Raw genomic sequence first — 26,109 nt, 5'->3', positions numbered from 1 at the left:
TTGGTTGTTTGGTTGAGAGATACGTGAGAAGGTAAAATTATGTTTTATCAAGTCATACCAAAGGTTGTGAAGGAGCTAATGATCCACTCTGGGTCTAAGACCTGGAAAGGTGTTGAACTGGAACTCTGACTGACTGAGAGTCACACAAACACTTCTTACTGCCATAGAGCAGGCTATACTTAGGCAACTTTACCTATGGTCCTATTATGGTACCAATAAAACAAATTTACGTGTGTTTTCCTCATGGCACCAGTTTGATGGAGGGATTTAGTTCAGGCTGTTGTGGATTGTGTGGCACTGTTGCTGTGTTTAGTGTTTGACTCAGCTGAGGTTTCAGTCCACAGTCAACAGACAGACTGTGGCTCAGTGCATCCCAACCACCTGGGGATTCCTGGATCAAAGCTATGAATCATTCTTTTCATATCCCAGCCTGGTCTAATGTGTGTTTTTTATGGTTTTTGAAGGTGTGATAACAGTTTTTAACACAGTGTGTTTTCTTTGATCGTCTCCATGGTGAAATGTTAGTGAAATAGTTGCTTTGTTGGTTTGGTTTGTTTGGATTCACACTGCAATATAATATTGCACTGCATACTGTAATATTGCCAATATTATAGTTGAACAACTTGTAAACAAACATCACATGGAGAATTGGTAACCTGTTTTTGCAGTAGGGAGATCATCTCTCTCAGTTCACCAGAAATTTAAATTAAGACTACATGACAAGTCTAAAAGTAAGAAAACACTCAGGAAACGATGTATTGGTTTGCCTTGTGTGGCTAATTAGCAGTGTGAGCGCCAGCAGCCCGATCTTGCAGCAGTGTTCCCCTAAACCGATAAGATATGCGGGATGGCAGATTGACGAGGTTGGTTTTGATCTGATGGCACAACAGGTGGTCTGCAATTCATGTTTACATTTAAAGTTTTGTTTTAAAGTTTTTGACTTCAAACAACAAGGAGAGGATGACCTAGTAAGCTGGATTTATTGCATAAAAATAAGCCGTGTAACCTATGACATAAACACAGTGTGCGTGATTTATTGCTGCACTTTATCTTCCTTAACTTGGAGGAAAATTTCACCACTGCATCATGATATGGAAATTTTGCCACATAGAAAGCAAATCCATAAGAACAAAATGTAAGTTAAAAACATTTCCATTTGTTTTATGATGTGGAACTTACCTTGATTAGTCTGGTATTTGGGGTTCTTCAACCGCTCTGGGTCCAAGACAGATTTATGATGTTTGCTTTAATTAATTAATTAATTAATTAATTAATTAGTTTGTTTGTTTTTACTAGTTCAGCTTTACCTGGACTGTCAGTGATGTGTATGTTAACTTTTTTTTTAACATGTTTTTGGCATAGAGTTTTAGATTTAGTTGTTTGTAGTTAACTCGGTATGGTGTTATATAAGTTAATAAAAAGCTGAATATAAGAGTCAGTTCAGACTGTGGTTTGTCCTCTGTTCATTTTGTTGTTCTCGGCTCTCGAACAAAGAGACTGCTGGCTGTCAGATGTCATTTTGATCTAATTTCCAGTACGTGTGTTGATGTAGTACCAACTTCACTCTGACAAACTGCCACACACAGACTTTGCATTTTAAAGGGATAGTTCACCCTAAAATGAAAATTCAGTCATTATCTACTCACCGTCATGCTGATTGAAGGCTGAGTTTATTTTGTTAGTCTGCAAAACACTGCTGGAGTTTCACAGGAAAACAGCGTTGCAGAATCTCCCAAACAATGTGAGTGGTGAACAGTTTTCAAAAAAAACAAAACAAAAACAAAAGCAAAAAAGCAATGGGAAAAAACATAGAATGCCTCCATATTCCTCTCCTAAAGTGATGACATGCCATTTGCACACTGTCACACCACACACACACACACACAGTTCAGACAGTGTGCATGTGAAAGTGGCTCTAAGCCAAGAATCTACAGTGAAGATTCAGGCTAAACATATGGTGTAAATAATAATAAATAACTTTTTTTTTTTTTAGTCAACTGGGCATGTTGGCATGTTGGGGCTTTAGGAGACTTGGATTACACCAGACGAGCAGTATGGAGGCATTTTATACTTTTATTCTGTAGTTTTTTTACGTTTGAAAACTGGTCACCATTCACTTCAATTGTTTGGGAGATTCTGCAACGCGGTATTCCTGTGAAACTCCAGCAGTGTTTTGTGAACTAAAAAACTAAACCTGACCTTAAATCAGCATGAGGGTGAGTAGATAATGACTGAATTTTTCATTTTTGACGAACTATCCCTTTAAATGATCTTGGAAGCTAATTAGTGCAGGTCTCTTCTTGCCAGCCAGAGTTATAAAGCCACTGTAGAGTCTGATGCATGTGTGAATATGCAGAACCAGCAGAATAGTACATGATGTGTTTACAGGACCATGTCCTGATTCATATGGTTACACAGGTCCTGAGCAGTGTACAGATTTTGCTTCATCACTTCCTGTATTAACAAGGCTAAATCCTATTGGCTGACTGATGTTCAGGGTGCTATTGGAGAGAAGAGAGTGAGAGAGGAGGATTAGATCAGTGGAAGTGAGAGCAGAGTGATGATGACGCGGCTCTTGTCATTTCCAGTGTCCCCTCTCAGGGGTCTAGCCTACAGCACATCAGTGTGTGGACAAGCCAAAAGACAGGAAATAGATGTGACAACATGCTCCAGCTGTGCCAAGCATTTTTCACTACACAGTGGGGGAACCAAAGTCATCCTTTTCGCATGACTCTCTAGCTAGAGCTCTCTTATTCTGGAAGTGGCCTCAGAAAACAGATCAAAACTGTAGCTATTGTACTGAGCTTTTTTTTTTCTCTAAGATTCATAAGATATGGCATAAGATTCAGTTTGTTATCCATTTTTACAGGGGTTATAGGGGTGGGACAGAATGAAAGGAACACGTCACAATATAGTGGAGCTGTGAGCATCAGCGCTTCAAACTGTGGTCTAAAAGATTGTTTTAGAGATGAATCAACACCTCTCTGACATCAACAACAAAAAACAAACAAACAAAAAACACTACAAGTAGGTTTGCAGGTCAAAATTATTTTCTTTCTTGATTAAAGATTTAATGCGTAAGTCATAAGTCTATTTATTAGTGTATAATCACGTGAAAATAATGTCCTATTCTAAAGAGGTTGCCATGTTGCTCCACCATGTTTCTGCTAGGAGCGTAAATTAGGCTTGGGCTGCATCTATTTTTTCATCCCTTCATACCTTCCTGACATTTTGCCAGGGTGTATGGTATTGTGACAGTATTTTTGTTAAACTTGTGAAAAATGGCTCAACTCCATGGTACTCCACCATACTGTAGTACTGTCTTGACATAGGCAGAGCTGATTGTCATAGCGACACTGTTCTCACAGCTGGGAACAACACACACAGGAGCTCTGCTTCGGTCTTGAGAAGCTGCAGCTTTTATTCACTGACAAAATCAAACCTACACTGTACATTTACAGTGCCATCGCTGTATATACACTGCCAGACTGACAACTTCTCTGCTCACCTCTTCCTCCGCTCAGCACACATTCACAGTTACTCTCTGCCACCACAGACAGTAATTAGTCCCACATGCCCTCCTCATGCACTCACTACAATATGCTCCTCTGACCAATCAGTAGTCTGCACTGTTTGCTGGCTTACCTTTCTCAGCAGGACTAAATCCAAAACACTCTCAAACAGGGACAGCTGCATTGTTCTTCACGGCACAGACAGGTTGGATACAGCAAATGTAAATATAAACATGCCTGAGTATACATGGGAGTGTTCAGTTACACAGTCATCTTGATGATGAAGTGATTTCCCATGTAAAATCCACCTTTTCTCAAACATATCTTCCATATTGTTCACTTTGCGAATCACTTTCTCCATAAGTTGCACCTCTTGAGTTGTAGTTTTATTAAATCTGGGGATGTGTTTTATATATTTAAAACTTGATGAGAAAAAACATTTAATAACATGTATGTGTTAAAAGATATAAATATAATTTATTTCACTTTCACCAGAGTTCCTCCAGCACTAAGAGCTTGAATTATTTCAGAACAATCTAGGATTGCATTTTGTTTATGCTATTCTCTACATGTCCTGTAGCATTTTGGTATAACTTGACTTATTGCATCAATAGAATAAAGAAGTGTTCCCATCATGCCCCAACTGAATATTTATTTTTTCCTGCACAGTTGTGACCATTAGTATCAGTTTCTGTGAAACAGCAGCTGCATATGACTGCAACTGTTTTCTTTCTCATATCCTGGCAGCTTTTTAAAAATATCTCCTGCTAACTGATTTCTGTTCTGTCTCACCCACATGAAATGGATGGCTTTCAGTATTAACAGTAATAGTTCAACTGGTGTGATTAACATAACCCTATTAGTTGATTGGAATGAGAGATTATGTATGATGAAGGTTTATTTTGAACTGTACTGACTCTATATAATAGTCTTTACATCCTCACTCCCCCTGTCTCTGCTCACTCTGTCTCCCTCTTTTCTCTCTCCCTCTCCAGCCTTGGGCTTGTAAGGGAACTGGCTTGGCTCTTCCATCCTCCCTCTCGGACATCCCTTTGTGTTGCACCACTACCATGTCCTCCCCCTGCTGTACCCATCCCATGGAGAGTGCACGCCCACCCAGATAGGATGCCTGCCTCGCCCTACGCCCTGCATCCCCTCCTGCCCATCACCACCTCCTCCTTCTCCTCGTGTGTACCTGCTCTTGCCAACAGTTCCTTGCGCCCCCCCAGGCTCCGCCCTGCCCCGCTCCAACATGGTGGATGAGGTGACCACCATGAAGGATGATGTCATCAATGCCAACACGCTGGCTTGGCTGGTCTGCTCGGGCGTGTCCATCCTGGCCAACACTTGGAGCATCCTTAGCGTCAGCGCCAAGCAGAAGAAGTGGAAACCTCTGGAGTTCCTCATCTGCACGCTGGCAGGCACACACATCCTCAACATGGCCATACCCATCACTATGTACTGTGTCATAACGCTGCGCCGTCAGCACTCCAACTACGAGTGGAACGAGGGTCTGTGCAAGGTGTTTGTCTCCACCTTCTACACCCTCACGTTGGTCACCTGCTTTTCTGTCACCTCGCTCTCCTATCACCGCATGTGGATGGTGCGCTGGCCAGTAAACTACAGGTAAGACATCTGAGTCTGTTGTTTTGGTGGTACCATTTTCACAGTCTCATTTCCCCCAAATGTACCCTTCCTAAGTCCCACCCCTTTTCGCTCTGTGCTCCAGTAACAATTGCACAAGCTTGATACCTCGGTCAACTTTCTCCTTTCCTGTTTCCTTAACTTAGATAAGCTATTTGCTAGGCTTATCTGTGTTGTTTAAGATCACAGTTTTAAATTAAGAGAGAGAAAACAAAAGGCTGCTGTGTAGCAGGTTATAAAACAAAAAACATACAAATCTATATCAGAATTTCTGGTTCCTCCTCCTTCCTGGAAAGGAAGGGGTACCAAAAGGAGAGCAGAAAGAATGAACCTCCAAAGAGCGATTATTCTTTAATTTTAGTGCACTGTTAATTCCTTTTTGATGACAATAAATAAGAAGCAGCGCCTGTCATTTAAATGATGTGGAATAAGAAACTAGAAACAAGTGATATTTAGGGATTTCACACTGAGATTTGAGGTGGATAACATGCATGAATAAATGTGGTAAATAGCTAGACGATGCTGGAGTTTGGTCATAACGTTACAGTATAGCGGCATCAGACTGTCATCTTCAGCTAAACCTCAGCCTATTTTAGATCAGTTGTGTGTAACAGGTTTTGTGAATTGCAGATAACACTTAGTCTAAATATACTTGGTAGTCCGACATTAGCAGTGTCTGGCCACTGTTGGCTTCACTGATCCAATTGGACGGGGGAAGACTGAAGGGGCATGACTGCTGACCGATTAGCCTTAATTTATTAAGGTGTCGTGAATGTTCAGGTTCAGGCACAGTCACAAAATAATGATTGTCTATAAAACAAAGGTTTATTTAACTTGATATGAATGCATACAAGCTTGTTAAAATGTTAATTTAAAAACATGTGAAACTACATTAACATCAATAAGATCTTCTCTTTTCTATCCCCCAAATGGGGTGTGGCCTTGTTGTTTTGATGAAGCACACATATGTGCCAGTCTGATATGTCATCTGTTACCTGATTAGCAAGCGTTTTGCTAACGTTAGTTAACAGTAACTAAGTAGCTAGTTAATCTTCATCAATCTTCAGCTAGCATGTTAGTATTTTTCTAACATGATCTAGCTTAAGATGTGACTACGTCTCTAAAGGAAAGGGGAAAGTTGGCAGAGGTACCAAGTTTGCTCAACTGTTACTGAAGTACAGAGCAAAAAGGGCAGAGATTTAGGTGCAAACATAGGCCTCATAGTATTTAGCCTGTATACATAATTTAGCCTATGTTCAGGTTCTGAGATATCTGTCTGAGATTTCTGCCTTCATCCCAGCACATCAAAGATAAAGGATTTTTGAAAAATGACAGTTAAAAAAGTTGTACAGCCACATTTCTCCTCAGAAACAATGGATAATCCACTCTGGATCCTCCAAAGACTTCACTTTAAACAGTTTGTCTTGGAACTACTTTCTACTGAAGAAATAGTTGCCATGAAAACTGTTGACAGCGTGTTCTTGGATTATTTCCATGGCTAGATACCATGAAAGGAGAGTGAGAAAGTGAATATTTATTCATAATTTAAGGGAAACCAACCAACCCTTTTAGATGTGTCAGCACAGTCCAATATAACCACACATTTCAACATGCAATACACTTTCTGCAACAATGTAATTAACATCAATCTGTATTTTGCTATTACACTGATGTACTGAAAAGGAAACACCTTTTTGTAGATTCTGATCAGATTACAGCACTCTGCCTTCTTTACATTCAACCATTCATTCTCAGTGTTAGCAATAGAATAAAATAAAGTATAAACAAATTTTAAATTCTAATCTCTAGGCTTTCCATAAACACAGCAGCTTCCAAAGGCACCCTGAACAACATTCTGACATTTCAGCTGCAGATTTTGGGCCCTTTGCTGCATTTCAGAGCAGATCCCGCAGATGGGATGGGGCCGGTGTTTAGATTAGTGTCACTTGTCAACCTGTTTACGTGAGTTTTTGGGAGGAATGCTCTGCATCAGGTGAAATTTCGCTCTGCTGCCAACACATCTGCTGGTTGCAGTTATTTGGGGTAACACCGCGTAAAACCCTCCAGACGGAGCATCTGCCGGCTCTTGCTTCCAGCTTCATTTGGCTCCTCACAACAAGTGATATTACTGAAGTAACACTGAATAATAAAGATCAGGTTCACCTCACAGTAACAGTCATCACCCTACTGCAGTAACACCATTTTCATCTTGTTAGACTCCTGAGACATCTGCTGTTCACACGTAATCAGATGTTCTGAGCAACATTGCTGCTTCCTTTTTCAAACAAGATTTTGATGCTATTTCTGTCTGTATTCAGGGATGTACAAGTGCTGCTTTAACATTACCTGTTGTGATGATTGTTAAGAAGCAGCCATTATTTTGATCTTATAAGATCCAGTGCTTCTGACGACTGTTTGATTTGACAGTGACACTTTGACAAGCACATTTACTGACAAAATAATGCTATTATGTTGGCATTATCACAAAGGAGGACACATCTGTTTGGACTGCTTGAATTCTACATTTTTCCCACTCATTTCTCATTTCAAAACCAGGGATTTCTTACATGATGTCTTTGATTTCAGCTTGGTATTATTGGAAGCCCATATGTGGCAATCATTGTGTAAGTAATTATAATGAGAAACTTTCTAACATAACAAGTTAATATCTTGAAACAACGAGTTAATATCTCAAAATAATCATTTAGCATCCTGAACTACTGACCAACTATCTCAAAATAATGAGTTAGAATCTCAAAAGATCGAGTTAATATCTCAAAATAACTTACAATCTAAAAAAATAGTTAGTATCTCATGATAATTAGAAACCCTCTCAAAATTATGATTTAATATATTAAAATAATGACATAAGATCTCAAAATAATGACTTAAAATCTCAAAATATAGTATATATATATATATAGTTGAAATAATAAGAAAACCTTCTGAAAATAATTACTTAACATTTCAAAAGTTAGTATCTGAAAATAATGAGTTAGTATCTAAGTAATTATTCTGATATGTGTATATATATGTATGTATATATATGTATATATGTAGAGAGAGAGAGAGAGAGAGAGAGAGAGAGAGGGACAGTGTTTTGAGTCAGATTTTTATCATCACATTGTGTGGAGATGGGCTTCCATAGTATTTTATCTTCAGTGGAAAATAATAATGATACTTGTAGAGTAACAAACCAAAAAGCATATTGATCACACACTATGTTGAATATGGTAGTTTGTAATTTGCAGTTATAGGCCATCTCACTTTGAAGCACACCCCATAGGTCTTGGTTTTGTTACTCACTGATATTTTCTGATCAAGTGCAGAACAATCATTTACAGATGAATGCAGTTCTAGAGCAAAAAACTGTGGCAAATACAGATGAAATGACATCTGTATTCATTTTGCACAATACAAACAAGCTACTATATGGGTTACTGAAATGGTACAGATGCACTTATTTATGTACTTACTTATTGATTGATTTAAAATTGTTTTCTATTTTGAGTTTTTATCCTGCCTCTGGTGTTTCCTCACTTTTGATAGCGTTTCCTCGGTTCCCATCTTTTTTTTTTTTGAGTCTTTACCATTACAAAGTCTTTGCTTTATATATGTGTGTGTGTGTTTTATTGTTTTTATTGTGTGAAGTACTTTGCGTTGCACTGTTTGCATGAAAAGTACTAGTACTAGTACTGTGGTACATGTGGTGAAGATCAGTATTCTGTTGCCTCGCTCTTCTTCTCCTGATAAAAACCAAAGGGTGATTGTACTTCCTGTGGCATCAGGCCTGCAGATGTGCAGCCTGCAGTCAGCCTGACCAATTTTGTAGATAAACAGACGTTCCAATAAGATATGCAAACTTCCTTTTAAATCTCTGCTCAGTCTTGCTATCTATATTGCTTGTACAGCTGTCATTATTGGCTGATGCCCTCATAGAGATATCAGACTTTACACCAATGCTTTTATCTCTGTCTGTTCTCTCGCTCATCTGAATATATTCTCTCCTGTCTGGAAACACTGACTTTCCTCTCAGCCTCTCCTCTTCTTGTTTCCAAGTCGCTTATAACAACGATATGGCAGAGTGATAGCTCAGGCGATGCACCGTGTAATTGCTGTTCATCTTTCATTTAAATCGCTCCACGTTCGCCCTGCTGAGGTAGTGTGGCCGCCTTGTCGCTGACATTAACGCACACCGAAGGCCTGAATTATGAATTCCAACCTTGTACTTCGGCAGCTGTTCTCATCACCCTGCGCTCGCAATCTCTTAGGAGCTTTTTCCCTCGCAACACTCTCTCTCTCTGGTAATAGATTCAAGCAGCTTGGTGACGTAACCTCACCATCATATGTACCCCGGGCACATTCAGGAAAGGCTAGCATAATTACTCACAGTGACAACAAGACCTACTTGTCTTTGCACAAAGCCATAGTGCAAAGATGGAGGCTACTGCTGCCCCCTCTGTGCCACTCATATTGTGTCAGTGCATGTAAGCTAACGTGTTATTAGTTACAAATATTTCCAATTATATTTTTGACTCATTTTGTATTTGAGGGGTACATTCTACTTCTAGAAAATGCTCCTCCAGAGGATTGTAATGAGAGGAAAAAGAGGCGACATGTGTTCTGGCTCTCTTGAGGGAAACAGATTTCTGCCAAAACTGCCCCTGGACAACTGACGCTTAACAGAGAATTTGCTGTATTCATTTCCAACACAAATGAAGGACGGGAGGTACATTTATATACGATTCTGTCTACTTGTCCCCTGTTATTACAACCACGTTTAAAGACGGCCAATTTATAGAAGCTGGACCGAAGTTTCAAAAGCCATTTAATGTCTTGTATATGTTTTCTACAAGCCAAAAAAGGATTGGCCTCCCTGTATGATTTGTCGCTGACGTCTTGAACAGCTCAGCACTCTTTTAGGTGCAAATGATTTGGCAGGATAGCACAGTCTTTCGTCAAGTCTGAGAACACCAGTAACTGCCTGCCATATTTTTAGATGTACGTGTGCCGTGGCAAACCTTGAAAAGTGCCACATCGCCAGAGGACACGAACACATTCAGCAAATTGCTCGACTGTAACAATTACTTGGAGGTGAGAGGAAATAGAAATCCCTCCACCCTGAAATAGACCTAGATGACAAATAGACCGAGGGGTAAAAACCAATCTTTTGCCATCAGCTAAGCATTGATTTCCCTCCATTGAGCTCCAGTTTATCTAATTGATAACTGTGTAAGATTGTGCTTTTTTCAGCATATATGTCCCAGGTACAGATGTGCTACATTGCAGTATTTGCAGCAGTTTGTAATAGCTTAGGTGTGACGTAGTTCTACAAAGGTTTCTTCCACTGGCTGACTTCAGACATATTTCACCATTAATTTCCTCCCTTGTTGTCAGACCTCTCATAAGTGTCACACTGTGAGTTCACATGGTGAGTGGTATAAGTTGGTGGCACTCAGCGTAGTGTAATTAAACACCCACCTTTATCTCCTGTTTTTGGATTTTTTCACCTAATTTTTAACAGCTCAAAATGCTACCCGTTATTTAAAATCATCCTGTATTATGCAGTGCCAATACTGACATAGAGTTGGCCGTCTAGGACTGCTCTACATCAAGAAATTTCTTTAAAAAGACTTAACACCCTCTAATCAGAGTTGAACAGCCCATCTCTGCTGCTTTTGAGTGGGAGCCAGTGAAACAGCACTAATTTTCAAATATATAATGATTGAGACGCATCATTCTCAGAATTTTTGTCTAGCCCACTACTTAGTATTTTTTAATTCTGGCACTTTTGACAGCTGTACAAGAACCACCAGACAGCATTCTTTCACTTGGTGATGAGCCAATGATAAACTGCAAGGCTACAGTTAAGTACTGACTGTTCCCTGCAGACACACACCAAGCAGAGAGCCTCTCAGCCTCTTTGAGCTGCTAGCATAAGCTTGGATAGCTACAACACTGGTACAACACAGAAACGTTTTCAAAAAGGTCTGCAAATGTGCTTCTACTGCCTGTCAAAGCTCCGGTGAACTCTCTGTTTCCAGTGTTTCTCCGCTGACACAGGGAGTCTGCCAGCAGCTGCCCATGGTTTGTTAGCTGTGACTGCTAACTGTTACTTACTGCAATGTTATCTCCTGTGTCACACACTATGAAAGCCTGAACAGTTTTTGTTCTAGCTAAGTAATATGGTGTCTTTTTAGATCCATTACTATCAGAGCCCCCCAGTTTAAGGAGGCGATGCTTTCTAGTCTAGTTAAACTGGACTCTTGTTCATTTCCCCTCTTGGTGCAATTTCTTTGTGGAGGTACATAGAAATTGCACTCAGCCGCAGGCCAAAATAGCCACACTCAAACCCTTGTCTCGGCCTGGTCCCAGATGCACTCTGGAGCAGTTTGTTTGTGGTGGGAACATGATCCAATCTCAAGCCAACTCAAGTACCAGGCCTACTCTTGAGTTTGAGCAAAGTGTGAAACAGTGTGAAGAAGTTTACTTGAAATGGGTTTGTTGCATATGTTCTCACATGTTTTATAGTGATGTATTTTGGTTTGACTTGAATTTTCTCTGTGTAAAAAGAAACCAAACCAAGGGGAAAATGCTCAGAAAACTTATCAAATGATTTGGACCAGAGCAAACAAGCTATAGATGTGAAAACAACCTAAGACTTTTATGAGCTACAGGACATACTCAGCAGAGAAAAAGCCAAAGCCTGTTTCACTGACAGCAGTTCTGCTTACTTTGTGCTAAAATCTGTGGTTCTGCTTCCAGGTTGAGTAACACCAAGAAGCAGGCGGTGCACACAGTGATGGGCATCTGGATGGTCTCCTTCATCCTGTCCACGCTTCCAGCAGTGGGCTGGCACGACACCATTGACCGCTTCTACACCAAAGACTGCCGATTCATCGTGACTGAGATCGGTCTGGGCTTTGGCGTGTGTTTTCTGCTGCTGATTGGCGGCAGTGTGGCCATGGGTGTGATCTGCATCGGCATCGCTCTCTTCCAGACCTTCTCCATTCAGGCGGGGCACAATGCTGACAAGAACAAGTTCAACGTCCCCACAATAGTGGTGGAGGACGCCCAGGGGAAGCGCAGATCATCCATTGATGGATCAGAGCCTCTCAAGACGTCACTGCAGATCACCTACCTGATCAGTGGGATAGTCTTCATCTACGACTTTCTGACAGGCTTCCCCATACTGGTGAGTTCACTGCTTAAACATATTTACAGTTACTGTAATGGTGAAGCTGGTCAAAGAACCAGCCAGTTAAAATGTCTTGTTGAAAATTCAGAAATTCCAAATGAAGTAATTTGTGTTTTACTAGGAGTTCAGTCATATGGGCTATCAGATCAAACTGTAGACACAGATTTTTGATTTCTGCTTCAGTTGTGACTGAGTGTGTTTCAGACATTCATCAGTGTTTTTTTTTGACATTTCTAAAGTTCATGTAGCTCCAGACTGTTCCTCTGATGTCTTCTAAAACACTAATCCTAAGTAGACATGATCTGATACCATTTTTTCCTTCCCAATACCAGATCAGGTTAAATGCTTTATAAAACTGCATACAGAAAATGAATGCCATAGAACATGAATTTTCCATCCAGCACAGACTTTTGCCATTTGGATCTAAACGTGTTGAAATTTTGAAAGAAGGTTGTTCACTTCATTTCTAAATTGCAACAATATTTCTTCCAAACAAACATGATAGCTGCAACAAACACATCTCTTTACTTGTTTCATTTAACACAAGAAAAATATAAATGCTTATTATATATGAAAATGTAGAATAACAGAAAGAACATTACAAATAACTGTTAAACTTTTGATTTTGGTGATTCATTAAACAATAAGACAAAAATGTCCTGACTACTTTGCAGTGCAGCGTTCATCCTGACAGCCAAAAATAAATTTATATGAAGTTAGCAGTTAGCACAGCATGTGTTATGATTATGACTTTCAGCTGCTCACAATAAGAACTTGTATGTGTAGTATTTTCATGCTAGTCTTTTAGATGGTGCATGTAGCAAATTTTTGCCGCCCTCTTAGAAAACATGATGCACCAACGTAGAGTGATATCGGGCTAATGGCACCCATTTTTGTGACCTCTTCATCACTTAGACTTCTTAGGGTGGGGAAGGTTAATTGAGTTGGCACAGCAGAAGTCGACTGGAATGGTTGTGGTAAAAATTAAAAATTAAGCTGCAAAGAACGGTTTGAGGGTGGAGTTTATCCACTGTAGCTCCTGCAACTATGCCATACTGTTTTATTATTTACATGAACTTAAATGCTTCTGCTCATCTGGGGGTGTAAGTAGGTCAGGCTCAGTGTGTATAGCATGGATGGTGTGCATATCTTTTTATACAGTCTATAGTGTGTGACTATTTGAGGGATGCTGATTGTATTTTTTCTCTAATAATGCTGCATTCCATTTACCTCGGAAATCTGAGGTCAGAGCTGGGAATGACATTTCATCCAAATTGCCTCTGTTCTGCTATAACAATTTGTAAACACCAAGATAGATGCCCCCAGGAAAGCCTTTTTTTGTACCTGCTCTTTTGCTCTTACATGCTATTTTACGTATACAAACACCATAGCAACCAGGGGCGTAGTGGGGGGTAAACCCAAATAAGCTATTCACCTCTTTAAAATGAAGCTGAGAGTCATTTATTTTCAGATCACCTATATTATTCCATGAAAAGAAACTACAGTTTACCCACCTCTGTATTTACCACTACACTCTTGATGGCAACAGAAGTGCTAATAAATAGTATATTACAACAGCTCTCATGTACGCATTATTTGTACTTCTCAAGATCATTCCACCTAGTCTTGCCCTACTGTGCTGTGATTGGCTACTGTGCTCTTATTGGCTGTGAGCCTGAGTGTAGCTATTGACAGTTAGAAGAAATTTAGCAAGGAGGTTGTGCAAACTCGTGGTAGGTGACTTATTGTTTTCATAGAAAAATACATTTTCAGATTTAGTTCACAGTTTGGTTAGGTTTAGACACAAACAACTTCTTGGGTAGGTTTAGGCCAGAAAACTAGTTGAATAGGTTTAGGAAAAGACTGTGTCATATGGTTAAAACCAACCCTTTTCACAATGTCAGAAGGGCTTTCTACCAAGCACAATGGCACGTTGTTGAGGCAACAAGAACTAGCCAGTCCAGTTTAAATTTCTAATGTGGACCTCTGAAATTGACTTCAAATGACTGAAATTGACTCTGAAATTGAGTTCAAATGGAATGCAACACAATAACAAAAACAATGTGTTGGTCATTGCAAATAGAAAGGGCTCCGACAGTTTCATGTGTGTGAAGTCGCAGACCTGGCCTGGTTGTACAGAGTATAACAGAGTATAACTTGCCTTCACTTCCGTGGGAAACTGATCCTTCAAGTGCATTATCACTGAGTGGAGGAGTGGGCTCTGTTTCAAAGTGTTGCCATTTGGTTTGCAAATTCCACCCTCAGGTTCTCATACATTTTTAAACGAGTCAATTCACTGGTTTTCTATGCAGACTTGAGAGCCTGTAGAAAGCTTAAGGCTTATTGCTTGTGATGCAGCCGTTCTGTCATCTTAAAAGCAAGTCACCATGGTGGAGCATTTTCCATAAGCAAAATGTTCTTTGACAGTTTGTGTTAAAGTTAATGCTGCTCATGTTTAAGGTACGGCTGCCCACAGTCTGAACCCTTTAATTGCAAGTCTGTTTTAAGAATAGAGGTTTGACTTGTATATGATGTCACTCTATTACTTCTAAGCAGGAGAAAATTATGTGTATCAAAGTGCCTCAGTGTCAGTTTATATATAATACATTGCCTCAGTTCTGTTATCATCTGTACAAGCCATCTGTTAGTAGTCATTTTTACATTAGACAAATCTTTTTTAATTAGTGTTGTACACCTGAGGCAAGCCAAACAGAAACTTCTGCACAGAAATAATCTGCACAAGCCTTTAATACTTAAATCTGAAGCACACAACAAGATAAGTAGTATTTTCCGGCATAATCATAGGAGAAATATGCTAAGTGTTCTTAATTGTCATAGTTTGCTTCAGTTCCAACGCTCACGTCCTTATATTGCGAGAATCGATCACAAACCTCCACAGAATGTGGGCACTTGAGTGATAATATTATTGCACAACAGCATTATGCTACTTTAAAAATACATAGGAGAGTAAAATATTTTTTGAATATATAACTTTACAATGCTGTTTCTGTGCTCAGTTGAGTGTCTTCTGACTTATATCAATATATCTTACTGTTATGTTATGAGGATGAGAACAGCAGTGCAGGGGATTTTAAATATCAGTAACCATAATATCCAATTCACAAGCAAATGTCATGTCACTCTTATTGCTTTACATTAAAATAAACTCTTAACACTTTCTCTTAAAAGCCTCAACCTTGAATTATCTTTATTCCTGATATGTGAACTATAATGTCTTCTTGGAGACATGGTAAAATAAATCCATAATCCAACATGGAAGTTATTTATCCATTTTGTTTAAAACAGCTGTTTTTAGGATGTTGTTAGCTGCCCACTGGCAATCCCAAGATGCCTTGGATTGAGTCTGTCAACCAGTCAGTGGCTGTATTCCTGACTTGTGTGTGACAGTGCTGATGCTTAGATGTATTAATAGATCAAGGCACTGATCTCAACATGAGATTGACCCAAAATAGCATTTGCATCATATGACAGTATTGTAGTAATGCCGTAACGCAGTTATTGTGACAGCCCTAGTGATGGTGGCATGAGTTTGAGTTTGCACCAAAAAGAGAATGTGAATAAAGGTGTAGAGACTGAATGAGCTTCATTATTAAATCCTTGCCAGTAAGAGCGATTACTCAACACTGATGAACTCACAGGACTTTAGGCACCACAGCTGCCATTTGTTGTTCAGAAAGAATCAGAACACTGGGAAATGCTTTGTATGAATTAGTGAATTTCAGTGTAAGATGAAACATGAATAGTAGAAATGCCACCATGTCTTTGTATAATGCCTCTGTTGTTATTGTGTGCTGCTTACTTAGTGCATGTGTCATATTTTTACTTGTAAAGTTTACCAACATCATGCCTCCATATTGAGATACAGGATCAGAGGTAAAGCTGTATCACTGTTGCCTCATGAGCTAGAAGATGATTTAAAAGGACATTGGTGTATCACTTTTACAACAACATCCTATTGGGTTTCTGTTTGTTGTGTGCATAACAGAGTGGGTAGTGCAGTACTAATGAAAGCTCATATTTCCAGTCCAGTGGCAGTAACAACAAAAGGTCTGCAAGCTGTCTTTATGACCTAATGTAATGAGCTATTTAAATGCATGGAAAGCTGTAACACACATAAAAATATATGTTGTTATACAGAGAAATACTGAGGAATAGATATATGAACAGATCATAACAGAATCACACCTGTGGGAAAACCATTATAGATGCTAAAAAAGAAAACAAAAATAGAATTATCTATATGAACCTATTCTCCAGAACTAGAATAAGTTGATAAATTACTTATACTACTAAAAAACAATGGTCACCATATATTTGTTCATTTAAGAAATTACAATTATGCAACACCACACTCATTATATAACTCCTGGTAACAGTAGTAGTTACATCATTACCTCTGCAAAGTGTCTCATGGTAAAGTTCATACAAGTCATTTAATGGCACTTTGCTTAGGTTCCTGTCATCAGTTTTGTGGGCTGTAAGAGCTTATATTAGTCACTGTGGTTAACATGCACACCTACAGGCAGGTTCAAGTTATCAATTAACGTATTATGATGCATGTCTTTGGACTGTGGGAGGAAGCCAGACTGCCCAGAGAGAACCCACATGGACACAATGCAAACTCCACACACAAACTGCCACAAACTCCCATATGACACTGTGCCACACTTTGTCGTGAATGTAAGCGTGAGTGTTTGTCTCTGTGTGTCAGCCCTGACATGAACTGGCAACTTGTCCAGGATGTACCCCACCTCTCGCCCAGTGTCAGCTGGGATAGGCTCCAGTCCCACCCGTGACTCGACTGAGGTTCACTGATAAGAACTCCAGCACTTACAAGCTTTCCAAAAAGCAAAATAAGTACATGTTAGTGGAAAATACATTAGTTGTAACAGTTTGACCCAGGAGCATAATGTGTTGTGTTGTGTAAGGACATTTTGATGTTGGATCTGCATGCGATTATTATGCTCTCTGGCTGAAAGTGTGGTAAATTCAGCAGGTGTTTCTGACAGAAAGAAAATCTCTGTGTTTACCTAATGTTGTCTCCACTGTCCCTGGTTTTGCTGGCAGTAAGTAGATTTGGTCAGCTCAAGTGAAAAAACTAAGATCAATATCAGGTTGAGACTTCATAACTTCATCCAGTCTCACAGTGAGGCTGCTGCTGCTGTAATGGCCGTGCTCAAGTTCAAGGTGTGATCAGAGAAGGTGACGCCTGAAACAATAACTTTGAGTCAGTCAATCTGATCAGTGTCTTGAGGTGAGAATTAAACACAGAACTTGTCAACTTTGATGATCAGATAATGCAATGCATTACTTCACTGAGAACACGTATTAGCTCTAATACTATAACAACATGCACAAAACAAAATCACTAAGGGGCAGTTTAAGAGTGATGAAAATGAATGAATAAGTAATTAGATGTAACTACTTTTATTTGAAATCCAGTGGGTGTCCTCCTGAAAGCATCTGAATCAGTTATGAAGTTAGACCACCACTTTTTTTTTTTTTTTTATCATACTGTAATACTGTGTGCTTGATTCGTGAGTATTGTTCTTTCCAAATATATTTCGAAATTCTAGTCTCCAGTTTGTCCCAGAACCTATCTGGTGCATATAAAGGCATTTTGTTAAGATCTTCTTTAATTGTTTTAGAAATTCTTTTATAATTCTTTGCTACTATTTTATCTAATGAAGCATCAATATCGATCCCTAAGTACTTAACATTTTAAACAATTAGTATTTCTGTATTTAGATTTAGGACTTCCATAGGTCTATTCATAGGTAAAAGAAATTATTTATTTTAATTGATCTCATAACCTGATATAGCACTAAATTTACTGAAAATGTCTAAGACATTAGGAAGCATAGTTGGCACCTGATCCATATACAGTAACAAATCATTCGCATAAAGCGAAACTTTATGATTGGTATCTTTTACCACTATCTGTTTCACTGCATCGGAAATTCCTATTTTCTGTGCTAGTGGTTCTAAGGAAATTGCAAAATGTATTGCAGAGACAGGGCAACCTTGCCGTGTACCACGTTGGATTGAAAATCTGGGTGACGACTGGTTTCCTGTCAAAACCATAGCACAAGGATTATTATACAGGATCTTCAACATATTTATAAATTTCTCCCCAAAACCCATTCTCTGCATTGTATACCACAAAAAGGGCTATTCCAGCCTATCAAAAGCTTTTTCAGCATCCACTGAAAGTATAGCACAGGGAGAAGGAATATCCGGTGCAGCGTGTATAATATGTTGCAATCTACGTAAATTATCTGAAGAGAATCTGTTTCATTAAACCTGTTCGATCATAATCAGTTAGTAGAGGGAGTATCTTCTCTAGACGGCGAGCCATAACTTTAGCAAACAATTTAATTTCAGAATTTATAAGTGATATGGGCCTAAAACCTGTGCATAAATTAGGGTCTTTCCCCTTCTTAAATATAATGTGTTGTGTATGTGTTTTTCTGTTTTATGACATTTTGTGGACTAAATGATTAGTCAATCGATTGAAAAAAATAGTGAACAGACAAATTGATAAGGAAAATAATCATTAGTGGTAGCACAAGTTGATGTGTGTATACTGTGTGCCATAGCAGTATGTAGGCTGCTTGTGGAATTGGTTAATACGCTTGCCTTTACATCATCACATTTACTAATACATAGAACTGGATCTGAGCAATAATGCTCAGTATTTAGTTCGCTCAATGGGCATTCAACAAGTTTTTGCTATTTCCATTGAGAGCACTGTAACTTGAATATTAGAAAAGAGAGGGTATGATGTTAGAGCAGGTAGTATCTGTCTGTCTGTCTGTGTCTGTCTGTAATAATGGTAAGTAGTAGTAGTAGGTCCACGGACCACTGAGCAGTCCTGGTTGAGTAGTTGGGGATGCCTGTGCAGCTGACTCAGTCACCTCCCTCGCCCACTTCTCTACATCGTCTGTACTGAATTGCAAACTGCTAAAATGCAACAGGTGATACTGGACAGTTATTATGAGGGTCATCACTACTGAAATAACATGATCAGTTAAAATGAAATAGCGCGGTCCATTTCATATCAGACATGTTGATTAGATGTATAATTGCTGACTTTTATAGCCTTGGGTAAAAGTCTTGGAGAGCAGTGCTACAGTAAACATATGATTCCTGTCTTAGAGCAATGGTTTCAACCTTTTTGAGTCGTGATCCCTCAGAAAAACCAGGTTGGTGTTCATGAGCCTCAGTATAGAGCCTGCCCACAATATATATTTTTTTCATTTTATCTGCCACAGCCAACTGGCGACCCCCATAAGATATGTCAAGACCCCCTTGAGGGTCCCAAACCCCATGTTGAGAACCACTGTGTTATTCCAGACACATTAAATAGTAGAGATGAAACCAATAATCCATACATCAGTGTTGGGGCCTAACATTGTCATAAGGCCTTCATTTGAGTATCAAACTTGCGTTACAGATCCACATTCTGAACTAAATTCTGCAACGTTATGTGTTTCTGCTTTCCACGATGCCACGCGTTTCTTATTTATAAATACTACATCATTATTTATAAATACTATGCTAAGCAATGTAAATTTAGAGCTGAGTCCTGTACCACCGCACAATGGTTGAAAGATGACATTACACAAGTTACATTATACAAACTAAACAAGCTTTCCAGAGTGAAGTTTAGTTTCAGCCTCAACTACTACTACTATTACTACTACTACTACTACTACTACTACTAATAATAATAATAATAATAATAATGATAATGATAATGATAATAATCATGATAATAATAATAATAATAGCAGTGATAATAAGAAATTTTTATCAATATTATCAAGAAAAAAGAACACTGGTGGGTCATAGTATTGGTATATATCCAAATTCAGATATCGGAATGGGATCAGAACTGAAAAAAAAGTGGATTGGTGCATCTCTCATAAATAGTAGCTTTGTTATACTGTCTACTAACGTGTCCACCCAGTTCATGCTGAATGGGTTTTAATTATATGATGCAATTTAACATAATAAGCAGTCACCATGCCATATGATATCTGATTATGTTTTTTCTAACTCTTTGCTGACCCTGCCCAGGTGGTAAGTTTTACCAGTCTGAAGTTTGACCGCTCCTTCAACTGGATGGTGTTGTGTGTGCTGTGGTGTTCCATTGCCCAGTCCATCCTGCTGCCCATGTTCCTCTGGGCTTGTGACCGCTATCGTGCCGACATCCGCATGGTGTGGGAGAAGTGCGTCGCCATCATGTCCAACGATGACGTGGACGAGGGTAAGCAACAGTCAGGTGTCTCCCTCCTGCCCTGCCTCCTTTTTCCTTCCTCTTCACCTGATGATGTGAATATAGATGATGATTCCTATTTCCTAAGACAGCTCAGTGTGGACTAGTAAAAACTAATTGGCAAAGATGATTCTAAAAATAATTTGGCATATTCTTGAAGAAGCACTGTAAAGTGAAATTGCTTATAATTTGCCTTAATTTACAATATCTAAGACTCGGCATGGCTCTCTAAATCAGGGTTTCAATACACAAAGTCGTTTATGTTGAGAAATGTCCTGGTCTGTCTTTGGCCATAGGAATTACAGTGACAAATGTGATTTATCAACCGAAATAGTTTTACCTCCTAGCCTAGGGACTAGTTGTACTGGGGACATTGAGGGCAGCAATATTGCAGAAAGGGAAGATAGTTTAGTATGAAGCTAAAAACAACCTCTAGTTTAACCCGATGTGTGATCGAGATCTCCACCTCTAGTTCTTGAGGTGCCAGTATGGTGTCACCACTGTGATTTACAGTCTTCAAAAGTTAAGTAATTTGCGTCACATTTGTGAAATGGCAACATACTGTAATACATATTACAGTATACAGACATACTGTAATTCACAATATCAATTTCTTATTCAATTATGAGAATCCAGTGAAAAAGTAACTTCATTTAATCATCATACTTTCATATAAGCCAGTTGACATCAAAGATTTGGGACAAGAAAAGCAAACTTTTCTGAATGTTGCAGAAAAAAGTTGCAGTACTGTATATTAGCTTTTCTCAAGTAGGCAACAACAACTGCCTGCTTGCCAGGGGCAAGTAAAATGCCACGTCAGGCTAGCAAATTTAGCAACTTAGTTACTCAATCAGGCAAATGGTAAAAAAGAATTAAGTTTCATTCTCATCTCTATTGAGAGTTACACCGTACCAATCAAGCACTAATGAGAAAAAGTTGATTAGTAAAGACCAAGTTGATGAGCTGAATGGCAAAGATTTGCATTTCATTTATCCTGGAAATGAGAGTTAAGTTAGGTGGAATTTGTTTTGAAAGATGCGGGCAAGTCTAAGAGCAAGGTGGATAAGACAGGGTTGTTATTCAAAGGTACATCAAGTTTCCAAAAAACATTGCTGAAATAACAAGAACTGACAGCTTCTCACTTGAATGGCAGCAGATGCCGTTAGCTCCCCCTCCAGGGTCTTGCCAGTGCTTGTATGAAACACGAATGCTGATGAAAGTCAGGTAATTGCAAAACTGTCATTATTTGATAATTGCTAACAAATAAGACAATTTGTATAGGGACAATTAAAAATTGATTTTAGATGAGTAGATTTCTGATTCCCTTGCTCAACTTGGCAAGTGAAAATAAACATTAATGTTGAAGCCTGATCAGAGTGAAGCGAACTGATGCATTCTTACATTTGTGTAGCCAATTACAACACAGCACATGGTGCGCAAATATGGCTGTAGTTTGGACAGAGTTGGTCTTCAGACAGCAGAGAAGTGGTTTGAGGGAGTTTCAGCAAATGTTTTCTACACAGTTTTCTTGTCACCAGCCACCTTTCAATATTCCATTCCCAGATTTTTGGTGAAGTATCACATTTGACAGGGACACGCTTGTCATGTGGCGGCTGACTCAGTAACTGTAAGGTAGTATTCTCAAGAATCAAATGTTTATCACAAGTTTCCATATAAGATGTCAAAATTCATCTGGCAAGAGATATTAGAAACTGAAGAAAGATAATATATTCCTGGTTTCTACCTCATGATGCAGGTTTAAATTGCTCCTTGACTCTGGAGCACCCATCATTACTGCAGCTTCGCATGCTCACCCTCTGCGACTGCTTTGCTTAATGTTCTAAATATTATACTGTACAATTACAGTCTGTCACTGCCATCTATTTTCTGTCAGATCAATCAAGCTATAAATTAAACAAACTAATTCACAACAAATAGTGATGCTATGTAATTATTGTTATTAAAACATTAAACAGTCTTGTTAGTCTCATCCCCAGTCTTTGGTCTGAATTGGTTTTAAGGTATGATACAGGATGACACCATACATACCATTGTATACCAAGATCTTTACTTTGCAAAATATTGGAATTGGTCACTGCCAAACGTATGATTATTGACTGTATTTATCCCTTTCAGGGAATATTGACATGCTTCTACCCTGGGATATCTTTAGGCTAGGGTTTAAAAAAATAGACATAATAATAAATAATAATCTATGATAACAAACTGAAATTGACAAATCACAAAAATAATATTATTTATCATATTTACAGCCTACTTAGTGGGTAATGGTTAACATTTGGTTAAATCACACAATGTTTAAGACCTGATTACAATAGCAATCCTGATTTTAGCTGTTTGTATGTTTGTTGAATAAATAATGATACATATTGTTTCGTTTCTATTGTATGGTTATTATTACTTATATGATATTTGTTGTTATAGCTTGAGGTCTGAAATCAGTGGTCAAATGTTATCATGTGACCTATCATGTGACCTTTGTTGTCAGGAGATGAAACAGAAGTGACAAGTGTCTGTGTAACATAATATTCTATACTAAAATATATATTTTCTGTGTTTTTGTACGTGGTGTGTGCTTCATAAAATGCTTTACTTTTCTCTGCTATGAGATTGATGTTACTAAAAAACAGAAAGATATATTGCTGGACAAAGGACATATTTACCTTGCAGCACTTTTTTCTTTTTCACTCCAATGCATTTAAACCGGGCAATCTTCCTCGAGAATACCCATGAGAGGATGATGAAATAAATGGTTCCCCATTTATTTCTTAGGCTCCAGAGTGAAACTGGAATGATTTCAGTAAAGCTGAAAAGCACTTTCATGTCATTATGATGGTCATATTTCCCTCGAGTCACTAAGGCATACACCCAAATTTCTTTCTAGAAACATAACTGAAATAGATATAAAAATAATTATTTGTATACATATGTTTATTTTTGGTTTTCTTTCTTTTGTTTGTTTTAATTTATTTTATTTTATTTGTGTGATGTGGACTCACACTTACTGGTCAGTTTATAGTCACTTTAAGGAAAATACTGTATACTTAAAGGCATTGGCCTTAAAAGGATAGTTCAGATTATTTGCAGAGAGCAGCAGGAGTACCAGCACAGAAGCTAAGTAATGTACTACTGTGTACAGGGTCAACAGGGAAAACATACTGTAGCTATTTAGAAACATCAATATCAGTTTAAGTGTATGCTGTGTGTGTGTGTGTGTGTGTGTGTGTGTGTGTGTTTGTGTATATGCATATATATGTGCGCGTGTGAATAATTTTCACCACTTTATCTTGCCATGAGGCAGCCTTTTCTGACAGTAAACTACTGTTACTGCCGTCTCTGGCTCGTCCAGACTCCATTGGCAAAAACAAGAAGGCAACGGTGGACCTGCTCAGCAAGTTCAAATAATTGACTTTGCCAATGGAGTCTGGTTGATTTGGAGAGAGAAAGATATTTGGCTTATATAGCAAGGTAAAGTGGTGAAAATATTCCAAATATAGCATACTCTTAAACTGATAGATTGTTTTTAAGTGACTAAAATATGTCTTGCTGCTGATCCTGTCCACAGCAGCACATTGCTTAGCTTCCTAACCTGCTAATCCTGCTAGTTAGCCATATTTAGGGTGTGCTGAGCACCATCTACTGTAGGTAATACAATGACAATGGATAAGTATCTCATACAACCCCAACTGAATAATCCGAACTACCTCTATAATTAAACTAAACTTAAATATCTGAGTAATATAGTATAAAGGAGAAAGAAAGCTGTTCAAGTCTTGCGTCTTCCATCCCAGAAATATTTCAAGGGGGCTAAAAATAAAACATTTCACCAAAGAATCACAGACACTTCAACAAAATTTGGTCCCAAAATTAGGTCACATGATAATCATAGAAAGGCTCGTGGACTGAGTCCATGACCAGATCTCCACGATTCGTGCAAACTAATGACAGTATGATCCATCTGTCTTTCTTTTCTATTGGCACTGTTTAAACTCAACCCGATCTGAACCCCTTCTCTCCTGTTTCTAACCCTCCAAACCTTTTGACCCTCTCCCTCTTGACTAACCTAACCCTGATAACTGCTCGTTGTCCAGCAGGAGCCATAAAACAATACAGGGCAGTCCATATTCTGTGTGAAAATTAACACTGCCAGTTCTCTGCTTTTTTCCAGAGGGCTTGCCATGTATAAGTCATCACAGTTGTATGTATAAGGATTGTTTCCTGTTTTTCCAAAGCTACTGACTTGCATGCCAAGCTGCCTGTGCAAATAGCTACTTTCATCTTTCATCTTTTTGGCAAACATTTTCCTCAAAATCAGCATTTAACACCCATCTCCAAATGATGTTTATTGAACATGAGTGCAGTAATTAGGAAAATAAACTTGGTAGATGGGTATAAATACACTCAGAACACTTGACGTTATATGATTTTGTTGTTCAGAATGTAAGCCCTTTACCTTTAAAGATTCTTTATGCAACTCTTTGGAATGGTTTCTAAATTCAAAGCCGGTCTGGTACCTTTTTGTCCCCTTACCAAACATTTAAATTGAATTATTGTTCTTTTTTTTTTTTTTTTTTTTTTTTTTTTTAGCATTCTTTGATCTAAACTTCATATTCCTGAGCAGACCCGTAGGAAAAGTCAACAAATCAGAGAACAATTGAACTTGTCTCTCTTATCTATTCGTCTGTCTGTCTGTCTGTCTTGTGTATTGAGTTCGTTGCTCTCTAATCCTGACGCTCGTGCTTTTCTGCACTTTGCAGAAAACAGCCAAGATGGAGGAATTCATGCCGACTTAATATATGACAGACCATATGACTATAGCTCGGCGCCTGAAATCATGACGGTAGACCGTAATGCCAAGTATGAGTTCTCAACCTTAGAAAGGGGGGTTCCGCAAGGGTATCCATTGAGGGAACAACAGGAAGATAAAATGCAGTATTTGCAGGTATATTTTCATTGATTTTCTTCATTTCTTTTCTTGATCAGTTGAACCATTTTTAAATGACACTTCATTGCTTATGTGCATGATGAAATGGCCTTGTGGGCCTTTACAGTGTCTTGATTTCAGACATTTTGTAAAGCTATCTCTTCCAGATATGCCACAGATTTTTTCTTACGTGAATCAAAAATATACTCTTGCTGACTAGTGTTTGGTAAATATGACCATCAGCAGTCCCATAAACATCAGATGTGCTTCATTTATCGACTACTGTGTCTTAGCCATGCAGATGACTACATGTTTATTTTGTAAGAGGGTAAGAGTTCAGTAACTGACTTACCTTCTGCATTTCAGGAATCCCTCAAGGTTTCAGGAAAGCATTATACACATCTGCTCATGTTCTGCCCAAAAGCATTGTGTCCATTGTATCCAGCATCCATCCCAGTCAGATGCAGAGCTGTGAAACGCTCCTTTTCAGCCTGCATTAACGCCAAAA

The 26,109-nt window shown here is 38.6% G+C and overlaps 1 protein-coding gene across 1 annotated transcript in view; it reads left to right on the top strand.

The window, feature by feature from the left end:
- gpr153 (G protein-coupled receptor 153) overlaps positions 1-26,109 on the top strand; it is a 52,018-nt gene that overhangs the window by 20,581 nt on the left and 5,328 nt on the right. Inside the window, exons 2-5 of the mRNA XM_084721486.1 lie at positions 4,508-5,138; positions 11,922-12,351; positions 20,458-20,647; positions 25,435-25,619. Of these exons, the coding sequence (XP_084577612.1) occupies positions 4,765-5,138; positions 11,922-12,351; positions 20,458-20,647; positions 25,435-25,619 (1,179 nt within the window). The 5' untranslated portion in view covers positions 4,508-4,764. The remainder of the gene's footprint in view (positions 1-4,507; positions 5,139-11,921; positions 12,352-20,457; positions 20,648-25,434; positions 25,620-26,109) is intronic.

Source organism: Lutjanus erythropterus, chromosome 6 (genome assembly GCF_056507025.1).
Source record: "Lutjanus erythropterus isolate fLutEry1 chromosome 6, fLutEry1.hap2, whole genome shotgun sequence".
Lineage (NCBI taxonomy): Eukaryota > Metazoa > Chordata > Actinopteri > Lutjaniformes > Lutjanidae > Lutjanus > Lutjanus erythropterus.
The sequence above is the reverse complement of the archived record's forward strand: the minus strand, read 5'-3'. Positions and strand labels throughout refer to the sequence as shown.